At 39.9% G+C, this 14,231-nt stretch overlaps 2 protein-coding genes across 8 annotated transcripts in view; one reads left to right on the plus strand and one right to left on the minus strand.

The window, feature by feature from the left end:
* Window positions 1–89: 89 nt before the first annotated feature.
* Window positions 90–3,494, plus strand: PTRHD1 (peptidyl-tRNA hydrolase domain containing 1). The gene is made up of 2 exons (XM_007434051.3): window positions 90–319; window positions 1,476–3,494. The coding sequence occupies exons 1-2, from the start codon at window positions 122–124 to the stop codon at window positions 1,644–1,646; spliced, it is 369 nt and encodes a 122-aa protein (XP_007434113.1). The 5' UTR covers window positions 90–121; the 3' UTR covers window positions 1,647–3,494.
* An 820-nt stretch (window positions 3,495–4,314) lies between these two features.
* The window catches only part of NCOA1 (nuclear receptor coactivator 1), a 290,001-nt gene continuing 280,084 nt past the window's right edge, over window positions 4,315–14,231 (minus strand). For 6 of the 7 annotated variants that reach the window (XM_088152158.1, XM_088152155.1, XM_088152154.1 and 3 more), the window contains 4 exons: window positions 13,391–13,565; window positions 12,567–12,750; window positions 10,181–10,267; window positions 4,315–5,820 (listed from right to left, as the gene is read on the minus strand). In XM_088152158.1, coding sequence (XP_088008284.1) covers window positions 5,653–5,820; window positions 10,181–10,267; window positions 12,567–12,750; window positions 13,391–13,565 — 614 coding nt within the window. In that variant the 3' untranslated portion in view covers window positions 4,315–5,652. Of the gene's footprint in view, window positions 5,821–5,916; window positions 5,974–10,180; window positions 10,268–12,566; window positions 12,751–13,390; window positions 13,566–14,231 lie in introns of all 7 variants that reach the window. The other variant, XM_088152157.1, reaches the window with a different exon arrangement.

Here is a 14,231-nt window from a genome sequence, read left to right on the forward strand (position 1 = left end):
TGATTTCCATGACGTACAGCAAGATGGCTACCCCCACTCCTTAAATTATCCTATTGTACGGACGCCCTGCATTTATCTTTTCCCAGAGTTCCTTTAGCCATTACGCGTTTCCGGCTTCAAGATGGCGGCGGCTCGCTCCTTGGTGCAGTACGTGGTTCTGAGGGGCGACTTGTCACGCGAACCTTTCTCGTGGCCGTTGGGGGCCTCGGTGGCTCAGGCCTGCCACGCGGCCTTGGCCGTGGTCCATGCACACTATGAGCACCCAGACACCGCGGCTTATCTAGCCCAGGATGGAAGCATGAGGACCGTGGTGCTGGAGGTGAGCACTGCCTGACCCACAGGACGACTCCCCTCGGGTGGGCTTTGTTGATTGACAGGCGCAGAGAACGGGGGTCTTTCGATAGAGATTCATTTGGGCACAGACATAACCTTAAAATCCACGGAACAGTCCTGCAAAACGGCTGGTATCAACGCTACTGTATTGTGTGGCTGCATTAACTTGCGAGTCTGAAACCCAGTGTTTCAAAAGCTTTTACGTGCGTGATCCTGATTTCTGCAAGTGCTAGTTTTCGTCAAGCTGATGGTCCCTATATTTATTGCTTTCTTCCATTTCCAACTGGTTGGGGATGATAGGAATTGTAGTACATCGAGTCTGGAAGGTATCAAATTAGGGAAGGCTGGATAGGTCCTCTGCTAGTCTTAAGGTGCCAGGAGGCTGATTGTTTCTGTCTTAGCAGACAAACGGCTGCTGCTCCTTTAGAGAGCTTTTACTGTACTTGAAAGGGCTTTGGTTCAGACCACTGCTTTATCTAGTATGGCCTTTAACCATAGACCGGTGTAGAGGGAGCAGAAATGGAAATAAAAATCTGATGATTGAATAAGCTTATAGATTTCTAGTCATGATGATGCTTTGGAATCTAACAGATGATCATGGAACATGTGTTTTTCCTGGTTTCCCTAAAAAATTACTTTGTGGGTAGGGAATTCTAACTGGCAAAGCTGCATACAGGAGAGAGGACTGGACACATTGGATTCAAGCCTTTGGGTTGTAGCATTGATTCTGTCAAAGTGGTGGAGGAAAGGAATGGGCAGATAAAATCTGTGATGCTACCTTTAACGCATTTCCTTTTTCAAGGAATGCCTGTTACTGGTTGCTAAGCCATTAAGATGCACTGACAGCTGTAACTCCTTCCCAATTACAGCACAACTCTATGCATCACAGCATTAGTATGGAATGAGTCTTACTTCTTTGTAAGTGCATTTAGATCTGCAGCTATTGCCATCGCTGAGTAAGATCTCCAAAAGGGCAGTTTACTAGAGTATAGCACAATTGATGCTAATTGCTATTTTAAATTAAGCAGATAATTTCTGGGGTTCCTGGTCATTTTAGCTTTAGCAAGGCAGAGGTTACCAATGAATGCTACATAAATCTTTGATGCTGTATTGCACTGAGATTGATTTCCCTTTCTTCTTAGGCTCCAGATGAGTGTGCCTTGAGTACATTAGCAGAGACGCTGCAACAGAACGGCATTGATCATAAAGTCTGGATAGAACAACCAGAAAACATAGCTACTTGCATTGCCCTCCGCCCCTACCTGAAGGAGCATGTACACCATCATCTAAAGAATTTCAGACTCTTGAAATGATCTTTTTCCTCTCTGGCCATAAACATGGTTGACCAGAGAAAACTATTCACTTGGTTTTTGTGGTGAACAGGCTCCCTTTGGAATATAATAGGAGCATTGTAAGATGCAAGAATTTACTTCAATCAAAATATTTCATAAAGATGCTTAAAGAATAATGGATTCACATCATATGGAGGCAAGAAATCTCATGTTCTGGCATAAGACAACTTTTTCAGTTTAAGAGGAAACTTTGGGCACCCTAATGTTATTAAAGAGAGGATTCAGGGTATTATCATTGCTCCCACTACTTTGGGATTTGGTTACTTATTCTGACAGATTTATATTAGGGAAATAATATTCTGGGTAGCAAAATATTCTGGTTTCTTTTATGTGCACAAATAGCACTATAGTAGTAGTACATACAGTAGATGCTGAAATGTATACAACATTACAAAAACCCTGCTGCGCTTTTAGAAAGCTTTTGACAAAATCTAACTAAAGGCATAATATTTATGAATAAAGAAGATGAAGCCTCATGAATAAATAACTCTGTTATGGGTGTAAGAAAAGAGTTTCAATAATCTGTTTTGAGACCTGCATTTTTAAATTTATTCACAAATGATATGGAGTTAGGGTTGAGCAGTGATAACATCAGGAGGGTAGAAATGAAAAGGACTTTCAAAGAGCTCCAAAGAGACACCTCTATTTTGGGTGAATGTGTAACAGAATGTTAAGTGTGGTTCAATTTAGCAAGGTATGAAGCAATAATAGGGAGAAGTGTGCTATCCACTGAAGCTGAACAGTAGGATATCCAGGATAGGCAGAAGGAAGTATTGCTTTGCCTGATACATAGTAGAAGTATGGAATTCTCTTTCACAAACTGGTGATGATGGTCTTCAACTCTAATTTTGAAAAAGAATTAGACAAATTCAGAGAGAATCTATGGCTATGTTTGCATGGTACGTTTGACCATAATTTAATCAGTTAACTCAATTTTGTGTATTTGCACTGGACCATAAAATCAGATGGGCTTCATTCAACACACTAGGCTAAAATGTGGTTGGGTACCATTCATTATTCAGTCTGTTATACAAATGCAGCCAGTGGCCTCTGTTCATAATAGCTATATGCTGCTGCTAGGATCAGTAGTGACACAACTTGTAAATATCAAATGCTGGAAAGCAATAGGAAGAAAAATCTTAAGTCTTGCTTGTGGACATAGTCTTCATTTTGATTGGCCATTATGGGAAGAGTGGTGGTGGATTGGTAAATTGGCAGTCTAATCCAAAACTGCTCTTCTAGATCAGACCAGGAGTCTGCTAAATTAATCTGGTGGTAACAGCTCTTTCTGAATAATAGGAAGGATGACGGCTACCATACTGAATTGCTCCCTGTGATATGTAGGCTGCATTTTCACAACTCACTGAGTCACAAATTAGTGAATTACAGTATATCATAGCCTAATGTATTGGAAGCAGAAGCTTAGGTATCTAGTCCTTTCTACTCTGAAGCAGAAAAATATCTTCTGCAAAAACTTTAATGGCATGTAATTCATTTAAGACTGCTGTTTTGATTTTTTTTAATACTCTATATCCCAAGTGAATGCATTGAATAATCCACTGTAAAAATCCTATATTGAAATCACAGTCTGTGTTGCAATATTTGAGAATTACTCATGCTGTCTTATTAGCCTCTTACTAAAAAAGATTATGGCTTTATAATGGCTATAGTTTGGGACTGTTTTCACAGTATCTGGATTGGCTAGTCAAAGGCTGAAAAGCAGTTAATTAGGTATGTGTGTAGTCTTGGACAAATTAAACTAATTGAAGTAATAAATGCTTTGTTTCCAGTCTCTCCTATTTCTGGTAAAGGCATAAATATGTGATACTGTGAATGACAATAGATGAACCAATACATTCCTCCAAACTGGCGTGGTTAGAACAGATCAAGGCTCAGCTAGTTAATAAGTCTCTTCCGGTTTGGGTACATGGATATTTACTCAAAAAAAAAAAAAAAAAAAGTTGGTCTCTATCAACTTGAGTTCTATTCCCAATTATGACAAGTACACTTATGTTTAAGTGGTTTTCTGTTGCCACTTTTTGAGATTTTTTTTTCAACTTCCTAGTCTAACTTATAGCTTTCAATTTCTTGATATCCTGTCTGAGTAATAACTAGACCTAATCCTTCTTAGCCAATCTTGACTGATCTTAAAAAAGCTAAGTGCTGTACTACTGAGGCATGTTCAGTAGGATGAATGTATTTAATCCTTTCATGATACTTCATCTTGATGCTGAGATTTCTGTGAAACCAAACCCTTGTGTGATTAGAGCATTGAATGTTGCCATAAAATGTGGGAACAGAGCATGCTGGACTTTGGTATTTAGTTCAGGTCTAAGCAGTGGACGTTCTCTATCCTAGGTTTTATTTTTAAAAAATCCATATGGCTAAAACCAGGAGAAAATCTGAACGTTAGAATGTCATCACGTAGGGCAGATCTCTGCACCTTAGAGATGCCTTGAACTATTTGTAGACCCTGATGGTCAAGCCCCCTGTTGAGCAAGCTCTCTTTTATTATCAGCCCCTTCCTCTCATGAAGCTGTTTCTCTTCCAAACCGTGATAAATTGATAAATATATTGATAAATATAAGTCCACGCCCTCTTTCCTAAGCAATAATGCAACATCAGCCACTAGTTTTGTCTCTTTGTGTTTTAAACTCTTGCAAATTCATTTAACAAAAGCTACACGGTTTTGTTTTCACACATCAACAAAATTTCAGAAAGAGAGAAAAGAAAGAAATCCCCCCACCCCTTCCAAAAGCGATGCTATTTAAGAGCAACCCCCAACTAAAAAGAGAAAGAAACCAATTTATACAAGAAGTCTGAGCTATTTACATTAAAAGGCCTGAGGGGAGAAAAGTATTAACTTATCTCCCATTCCACAGAGAAGCGCCTTTTTATTATAATCATAATCCATATTATTTTAAATAGTTTTAAGCTACCTTGGCTGTTAAACAGAATCAAAGCAGAAGTGCTGACTGCTCAATTTGAATCACTCTTTTAAAAAATCTACAATAGTGGCCAGAACTACTACTTGAACTTCTGCTCACCTCCTCCATTTCATTTTGACAAGAATTGTGTGTGGCCCAGCATCTCTCTCACAAATCCCATGGAAATGGATGGGATGCACTTGGTGCATTGCTTTCAGAGCCACCTCTTCCTCTCCCCCTAAAAATATTGCAATTATCCCCCAACTGGACTTACATGTTTTATTGTCAACAATTATATTAGTTTTCATAGGAACTCCCATTCAATCTGTTGTTCATATACTACAAAGGCCTCTTTGTCGCTAAGGAGGCTGTCTATTTACCAGCATAAAACATGAAAAAAAATGGTGGGGCAAAATATTCATCATCATCATCATCATTATTATTATTAATATTATTAATATTTTTCTTTAAAACTGACAAACTCACAATTGCTAAGAAAAAGCTGACTGCACAAACGAATTGGGGGCAAGCAGTGAGCGAGGGCGTACATGTTTAAGAACAGCTAGGAATATCCCTTCCCAAAGAAGAGATGAGCGTGCACAATTATTTGCCCATTTCCTGCTTTGCTGAAGATGCAAATCAGTGACAGATCCAGCTGAAACTGAGACTTCAACTCCTTTTCCTTCTTCCCCACCCCACAGCAAGATGCCTTCCTTTTCCTCTCCCACCCCCACCCTCAGCCCCACCAGTAATTTCCTTCTGGTAAAAGAAGCCAGCAACTGATTATAAAAATAAGGATAATCTGTAAAATTTGGCTCAATGGTTCTGTCTTGTCACTTTGCTGAAATCCATCATTTTTTAAAAACCAAAAGGGGAGGAGGGATTTTTTTTTGCTCCATATACTACAAGAGCTGAAGAATGGCTGCAGGTTTTTGAGATATCAAAAATCTCAGAAAAATATATAATATACATATATATTTATATATATATATATATATCTGTATGTCTTATTTAAATTTCACATTCCTTTGAAAAGCAGGTTATTCAGTCAGTAGCTGCTGAAGAAGGCTTTTCTGCTGGGCTTGCGGGGTCTGGGAGGCTGTGGTGCCTTTCTGTGTATCCACGGGGCCAGGCTGGTTCAGGTAAGGGTCTCCGCCCACCAGGTTGACCGTACACTGCACATCAGCAAAGACCTGGACCTGCTGGACCTGCCAGGACACAAGAGAGAAAAGAGGCTGTTAGCCATACATGGGAAAAGGCCCCTGGGCAGATGGACTGGGTACTACGGTGAAGTGGAAACTCACTAGAGAATTCCTCTAGCCTGTAGTCACCACAGAGAAGGGCTCTTCTGTCTTCTTGCCCTACAAAAAGAAAACCGCTGCACTCATTTGGATCAGAGCTAGGTAAAAGTTCACATCTTCTTGCATTCAAGACAAGATGGGCTACCCTGGAGGTTCCAGGGTTGTTGGGGGGTGGGGGAAGAGGAGGACAAAATCTGGTAACTTATTCTACCAAGTCAAAGCTGCAGAAAGACTATGAATGCACACATGCAGAGCTCAGGAACTGGCAACCAATTTTGGGAATCCTGGATAAAGGGAGGATGTGGGAATAGTGCCAAGAAGTGGTAGCCAGTAATACAGAAGAGTATATGAAATTAAAAATGGTCTAGGAGTGCTGTAACATTTTAAAAATACAATTCCATTGTTACTTAGACCTGCTGTAAGCAAGCTCGTACTTCAGATGCATAAATTATGCAAGTCCTGGAAACTGTATACATGGGTATAAACATTCTTAGCATTTATTTAGTACATTCTAAGAGTACAAAATGTTTCAATTAAAGCACCTTAATAAACTTTATAATAGATCTGAAAAGTAAGCCAATATATTTATATTCAGACTAATCTATCTAATAGGCCCATACCTGGGAGTCAGTTGAGATAGCAAGAATAATAATATTTATCACTAAGCTCACCTATAGACACAGACTCATGCAAATTTGTTTCCGCAGGCTATTTAGCAACTTCCCTGTGAAGAAGCCTACAAATGTTGACTGCCTCCGAAATAATCTTTAAACAGATTTGCTTTAACTATTGAAATTTTATTGCAAACTGCTTCAAGAATTGTTTAAATAGGAAGCAGTTTACATACGTTTCAGGTAAATAAATAAATAAATGTATCACATTGCCTCATTGTATACATGTCATTTCTGTTCCAAAGGCAGTGTGAGCGTCCACATTGTTGACATTCCGTTTTCACTGCAAGGAAACATTAAAGGCTAAAATCTGAAGTCTATTTCAAAAGTAAGCATTTCCATCTGGAGCTAAACACAGACCATCTGCTTCAAATACAATCTACGCATCTAACTGGAGCTGGCCAAGAGGGTACCCTGCAGCTAACTCTCCCCGGATGTTAGGGGACAGGATGTTAGAGGCAGGTCCTCTTGGCTGCAGCCCCCCCATTCTGGAACGTCCACATTGTTGACATTCCGTTTTCACTGCAAGGAAACATTAAAGGATGTTAGAGGCAGGTCCTCTTGGCTGCAGCCCCCCCATTCTGGAACGAGTTGCAAATCCATTCTGGATTTCATGATGTTATAATTTTTGGGATTATTGCATTTTACCGTTTATACAGTACAGTATCCTCTTCCTCTCAAGAGCCTTGAAAGCCTCTCAGTCTTTAATAAAAAGTCTCCCCCAACTGCTGCTTTCTAGATGTATTGGATTATAATTCCCATCACTGTTAACAGCATACCATTTTTGGAGGGCACCAAGTTAAGAAAGATTATTTTTTAAACAGTACTGATAAAAGTACTTCTCGGTTTATAGGTGTGCCTGAACATGAAGCCTGCATAATTTGGAGCGTTGCTAGTGTTATTTCTCTGATCCCATTCCTGGTCACAAATTAATCTCACAGACCCATATATCTATGCAAGCATTATTCCTCATAGATTGAAACTCCAGCCTACGGAGGTGGTCAACCAACCAAACAAAAAAACTTTTGGGATCATCCATGGAAGTGTTAAACAGATGAATAAAGGAGTCATTATAGTAGTTGTTATCACCTGGCATTATGCTTTGACACCCTCCCCATTTGCTTCAGATGGGCTTAGACAGCACCAACTCTTTGCATAAAGAATAAACAAGTAATATAATAAACATCGAGGTTCAAGTTTACCATTTTTCATCCATTACTGAAATACAGAACAGCTTCATGAACTCAGAAGTAGTTTTTCTAACCTCCTGTGTCCTTTATGTGGGACTCTGCTTTCCTCAGACTTTAGTGAAGAATCTCCATGTATTTGGAACAGCAATATGCCAAGATACTTAGATTCACACAATGTGCTACCCCAAAATCAAATTAACTATACTATGTTATAGTTGATATGTGAACCCAACCATTGATCATAAAATGGCATGTTTGTCTGCACTAGGAAAATGAGAATATGTCATTATTTTTTGTGCAATCTGTGCATGTCTCTATTTAATGCTAAGTAAGTTGAAGAAACACATCTTGAATTCCTGAAAGGACTTCAAATTGCATATAATAAAACTAATATTTTAATGGATGCTTCAAACAGTCAAGATGAAGGACTAGTTAGCTCAGCAGATTTGTGCTGAATCTTGCTGAAGGTAATAAGGGTATCTGATAACTTTACCATTGGCTTACACCAGCTTTTTCCAACCTGGTGTTGTATAGGAATCTTGTAATTAGAACTTCTAACCAACAGGGAGCCATCAAGTTGGGAAAGGTTGTCTTACATTGTTTTTAAGCCACAAAAGAACTCTGAAAAATCCTTCTGTAAAAAAACAAAAAAACAAAAAAAAAAACCCACTCATAAGAAATGTCAATTGGACAAATCAATTCTATGAAAAAAACATTTTAAAAAATATTTGGATTATTCATTTAAAATATGAAGGCAAGGATTGGTTTTAAAATTGTACTTCTAATAAATCAGCATACAAAGATCTGGCAATTTTCATTCCACTTTTATATCTGATATTTTGGCCCTTCTTTTAAGAAGCAGCAGCTAGATTTTTGAGATCCATTTCAGTTTGGTTGCTGTCCTAAAACTGCTTTATCTGTTCTAATGGGTGATCTTATGCTGGAAAAAAAGCCAAGGAAGAAAGGCCATTTGGAGACATGAAATGTGATTCTTGCTTTTCTTTTCATCAAATGTAGGTGATGGTGAAGTGCTGAACTGTTAATTTGGTATTCATAATAGACTAGATGAAGGCTAATAAACTGAAACTCAATCTTGGCAAAATAGAACTTACTGTTGATCAATAGAGCATCTATCTTGGAAATTGGGGTGTGTTTCACTCCTGCATTAAGGAACAGTTTTCAGCCTGAAGATGCTATCTGTCATTTTAATTATGCTTATGCTTATGGTGATTTTTCAATAGCTTTCCCATAGATGTTTACATATTAGTTGGATTATTGCATAATGTTCCTTATGATCACCCTTGAAAACAGTAGGAAATTGCACTTAGTGAAAAATGACAGCAGGATTACTAATGGAGATTGGGCGTATGGAGCTAATTCCAGCCTCCAATAGCAGCACTGATCCAAGCTTCTGATCTTTAAAATGTTCCTTGCAACCAAGTCCCACTGTTCAGATGTTAGGTTTCTCACCAAAGACTGCTCTGTAGGCTTCTGCGTTGTCTAAGATTGATGACCTTCTCTGTTGCAGTCCCTTATCTCCAAAATGCTCTCCTCGGCTAGGCTTACTTAGTGCTGATTGTGTTTTGAGTTCAGGAAGAAATGTTAAAACTCAAATTAAATTTTAGAGTGTTATAAATTATAATTTTAGGTGGCATTACTCTTCTAGTTATTCCGTTTTCATCATTTATTGCATTTGCTGTTACTGATAAGAACTATTGATTCTAGTGACCTTGTAGGAACTGGTAGGTCTGCCTGACTCAAGAGTACAGATCCAGTTTTAATTGTTACCACTTATAAATTTTCCAGCATCACCTATTCTGCTGAGAACAATTCTTGTGTTCTGGTGTATCATAAGCCAGATTTATAGCCAAGATACAGCCAAAATTGTTTTCTTGAGATTTAGAAAGGGCATGTCCAATTTTGCAAAACAGGAAACAGAAATTCACTGGTTATAAAAAATATTATAAATAAAATCAGTATGCCCCTCTTCTACAGAGAGCAGCTCCGAAGCCATACACCAGGACAAGGTGCAAAGGAGCTAGCAGAGGAACCGCTCTCTGAAAAATCAGAAGAATCTTACCAGGTTAGGCTTTTGCATTGCTTCTATCACCTATGTTTTCATGGAAATTTGCAGGGGCTCAAACACAAAACTATCATGTAACATTAAATGATGATAAACTGCTTGCCAGTGTGCCACACTGCAAATCCAAGAACGTGTAAAGATGCCCACTTCCAATCAATGCAATTCCAAGCCAGGCAGCCTTTGGGAAGCTTTTTGGAACTGAACTGGCTCTGTTGTTTGTGGCCAGAATCCTACTGCCTCTCTGAGAACATTCTCAGAGGCAATACAAGGCAATCATTCTAAACTTTCCCAACAGAGTTCTGCCTTAGGAATGTCTTACTGACCTGTGCTCCGTCTGCTTCTGTTTTCAAAAGATCAGAGGAAAGCTGGTTGCAATAAAGGCCTGTGGGTCTGAGAGCTGGGTCATTTACCTGAAAACAACATCAACAACAACAAGAAGTCATCAGCACAAGATGAGAAATTAGAAATTGTTGGATAGCCTTGTCACAGGAGGAGGGAGATAAATGAAAAGTCAAAATCAAAGGGAGATACAGGCATCATCTAAGGTGACCAATTTGCTACAAGCATCTGCCGTCCATGGCTTGTGGAAAGTTTTGTATATGGTGTCTGGATAGAAAAGAGAAGTTGGGACACTAATAACTCAGTGAAAAAGATATCCCTTGATCAGGCTTGTTCTGATTGGTTCTTGTTTTACATACAATCAGCACCTCAGCTCTGAGAAGCTTACTCGTGTATTTATCGTGGTGATTTTATGCCCCTTCAAACTGGCCAACTCTAAACAGTTTACAAAAGTTGTCAAAATATAGCAAAACAAAGTGGAGAGGACACAGTCTGGAGGATTTTATCTCCGAAAGTATTTTTGCACATGGGAGTTAATCAGCTCAAGCACTTCCTCCTTGCTGTTTATATAGATGTCTTTGTGGGCTGAATACGAAAGAGAAGCCTGCAGTGAATGAATCTGCTGGGCAGATTTTACACTTGCTTTACAAGCCTGACAAGATCAAGAACACATTAAATCCTCAAATGTGAACTCCTGAATTCCTAACACGTAAACTGAGCTTTTTCCACCCTCACCCTAGACTTAAGTTATGCTATGAGGCAAAAGCAGCAAAACCTTAGAACATTCCTATCACATTATCTTGGAATCTACTAAATACTTGGCAGCAGAACTGGATCTGATGTCTTGAACATCAGAAAACACTACAGTAAGGAATAGGAGGCAGCAATGGGTAGAGAGTACAGTGATCAGCTTTCTAAGGCTAAAAACCAAGACACACTAATTTAGACATATTTACATACAGATAATCCTTGCTAAACAACTGTTCATTTAACAATGGTTTGAAATTCTAGCCATCTAAAATGTCGCCCGCCCCCTCACAGTCAAATGGACGCAGTCTGGGCACTTGGCAATCAGCTCGCATTTACGACTGGTTGTCAAGCACCCTGCAATCATGTGATCACCATTTGCAATCTTCTCTGCTGGCTTTCCCATTGGAAGCTGGCAGGGAGGGCTGCATGTGGAGGGGATGCTCAAATCTTCGGGATTTGAGGTCCCTGCCTTGACACTGCTGCGAGGTTTCCCCTCCCCCTTCAGCGGTGTGAAGGCAGGGACCTCAAATCTTCGGTTTCTCCTCCCCTTTCAGCGCTGGGCAGTTACAGACCTCAAATCTTCAGGTGCTCTGTTCACCGCTGAGAGAAGGGAGGGGAAAGAGGACAGAGTGAAAGAGCTTATCTGCTGAAGGATTTTAGCTCTGCACGGAGCTGAAATCCTTCAGCAGACAGCTCTTTTGCTCTGTCCACTTAACAACCTGGGAGATCGCTTAACGACCGCAAGTGGGAGTGCCCAGATTGCAGTAGTTGAACGAAGCAGTCATGTGGGCATCTTGCTTAACGTCTGCTTCATTCAGTGACCAAGATTCTGGTCCCAATTGTAGTTGTTAGGCAAGGACTACCTGTATTTATTAAAGTTAATCCATAACCTCAAGTATGTAGGTGCAGTTAGGACTATACCACTTGGACTGGCCCTAACATCCAGATGACCACTAGATGACAGCAAAGAGAAAACTCTAGCTCTGCTGCCATCTACTGATTATCTGGATTTCTGCAGCTCAGATATGTTAGGTGAAATGAGCAGCAAATGTGGACATTGTTTCCCATTCTGTGACTCATATAAGTATGTTGCCACTCCCACAACTCAAGCTTACTGCTGCTTGTGTTGACCAACAGGATGGGTTTCTGGAGACCAGCACATATTCCTGATTTTAGGAAGTGTGCCCACCATTTAAGATGTCTCCTCCTAAAATGGGACATCTGGTCACCCTAACAGGGAAGAGTGTTTAGCATTTCTTCTGGCTTTCCACTTCTCTCCAGTCTCCCAGCAGTTTTCTCCCTGTTGGTGGAAGAGGAAAAATGGCTCTTCACTTCTGCCCTGCAAAGTGCACCCTCTCCTTGTTGCTTTGCAGCTATCTGTCAGTTATTCAGTTTACCCCCAAGCATCTAATCTGCAAGAATTCATAGGCTTGACATTGCAACAGTCACTGTTTGCTTGGGTTTCTTTCTCACTGAAAATGGTGTTCTGACCTTGGGGCAAACCAGATGTGAGCACTTTAGTCTGATACTCATGTTCTTTATATATAGAAAAAACATCAACATACTGAGATTCAGCTAAGTCCACAGGAGAAGAATGGAGACACATCTGAGTACACTGACCTGCTCAGAGCACAGCTGGTTCATGCCAGGCATCTGCAATGAGTTCATTGGCATTTGCCCAGCCATTGGGTTCATATTCTGGGCACTGGCATTTCCTCCAGCCATGGAGACTGTGATGCTCATGTTGTTGTACATTCCTTGCTGAGCTGAGGGGGGCTGGCTCTGCCCAGCCTGGCCATATACACTGCATTTGAAAGAACGAGGAACAGGAATTACACACAGGGTTGGGCTTCATTCTGAAACACCTCAACTTCAAAAACATGTTAAGATGTACAGCAGACAAATTGCACTCTCGTATTATTCTCAGATTTATGCAAAGCCCCTGTGAGATCCCTTCTGTATCAGTTCAGAAGAACAAAACAGGCAGGTCCATCTAAAACAGACTTGTTAGGATCTACTTGAAATGCGGATTTAAAGTGCTTTCCTTGAATTAATAAAAGATTTTAAAAAGGAGGGAGGGAGAAAAGGAGAGAGGAAAATCACTTGTGAATTATGTAACATTCAGAAAATGTTAGTAACAGCAATCTGACCGGCCCAATCCAAAAAATGTTTGAAGGAATACCAGGGTACCAACTAACTAGGAAGCAAAAAATTATGTGGATGGAAGTATAGCTGCTTACAGGATTCAAGGATTGTGCAACTGTGTGCTCTGGGGAGTGGAGCATCAAGGTAGTTCACCACCTCACATCCTCACTGCAAACTCTAAGTAGTCTAACTGTTGACCAGGTAGGGGTGTTTGGTCAAAAAAATACCAAAAAAAGCGTTGCTAAATGATGGTATTCAAAGGTTAAACTGGAACATCTGTATTTGGGAATTAGGCTTACTTGTTGTTCCCCATGGTTCCTTGCTGCCAGGTCTTCATATCAGGTGACTGATACCCAGGTGTGGGTGGGGCAGACTGGAGCATGGGGCTCTGAGATGGAGGGATCTGAGGTGACATCAAGGGACTACTAGGACTGAGTGATGGGGCAAAAGCCGCCTCACCTTGCTGACCCATCCCTGAAAACAACAACAAAGGGTAATTGGATTAATTCACAGGATAATGGCAACCACAAGATTTTATGCTGTAAACTAATACATTTTATGCTTGATTTATACAAATCAGTCTTGAATTAAACTTGGAGCATGATGCACAAGTAGCTACCCATTAATAAGAGGTTGGGAGATGCAATCATTCTGCAGTGGGCTGGAGATGGTAAAGATGTTCATTTCTTTAAATCACAGGTATGCAACTTTTCAGACAAAGAGTTGTATTTGGCTTTTGAGTGCTCTGTCAGTTTTACTTAAATGTAATTAATTAAATTTACTTTAGAGTAAACTAAATTAAATATAGTTCATAAGATTTTATATTTCTCCCTCATGTCACATTTAAGATGATATGCTGCAGTTTTTGGAGTGGCTATGGGAACCACACACAAGGGTTTTGGGATCTCCATGCAGCTTCAGGTTATACATCCCTGTTTTAAATTTGGTATCACTTCTCATCTAATGGGTATTGTAGGACTATCAAGTACTACAAACATCCTAAATGCATTTCACCAGAAACAACAGGGAATGAACAGGCACATTAGGTACAATGTTGCCTCTCTTTTGTTATTTTTAACTTTCTGGACAAACTCTTCTATCTCTAGCCAGAAACAGCCTCTGAACATGTCAGAGTCCTCA

This window comes from Python bivittatus, unplaced genomic scaffold (genome assembly GCF_059951505.1).
Source record: "Python bivittatus isolate LINGU-HERP-01145 unplaced genomic scaffold, Pbiv_v1 ctg000690_np1212, whole genome shotgun sequence".
Classification (NCBI taxonomy): domain Eukaryota; kingdom Metazoa; phylum Chordata; class Lepidosauria; order Squamata; family Pythonidae; genus Python; species Python bivittatus.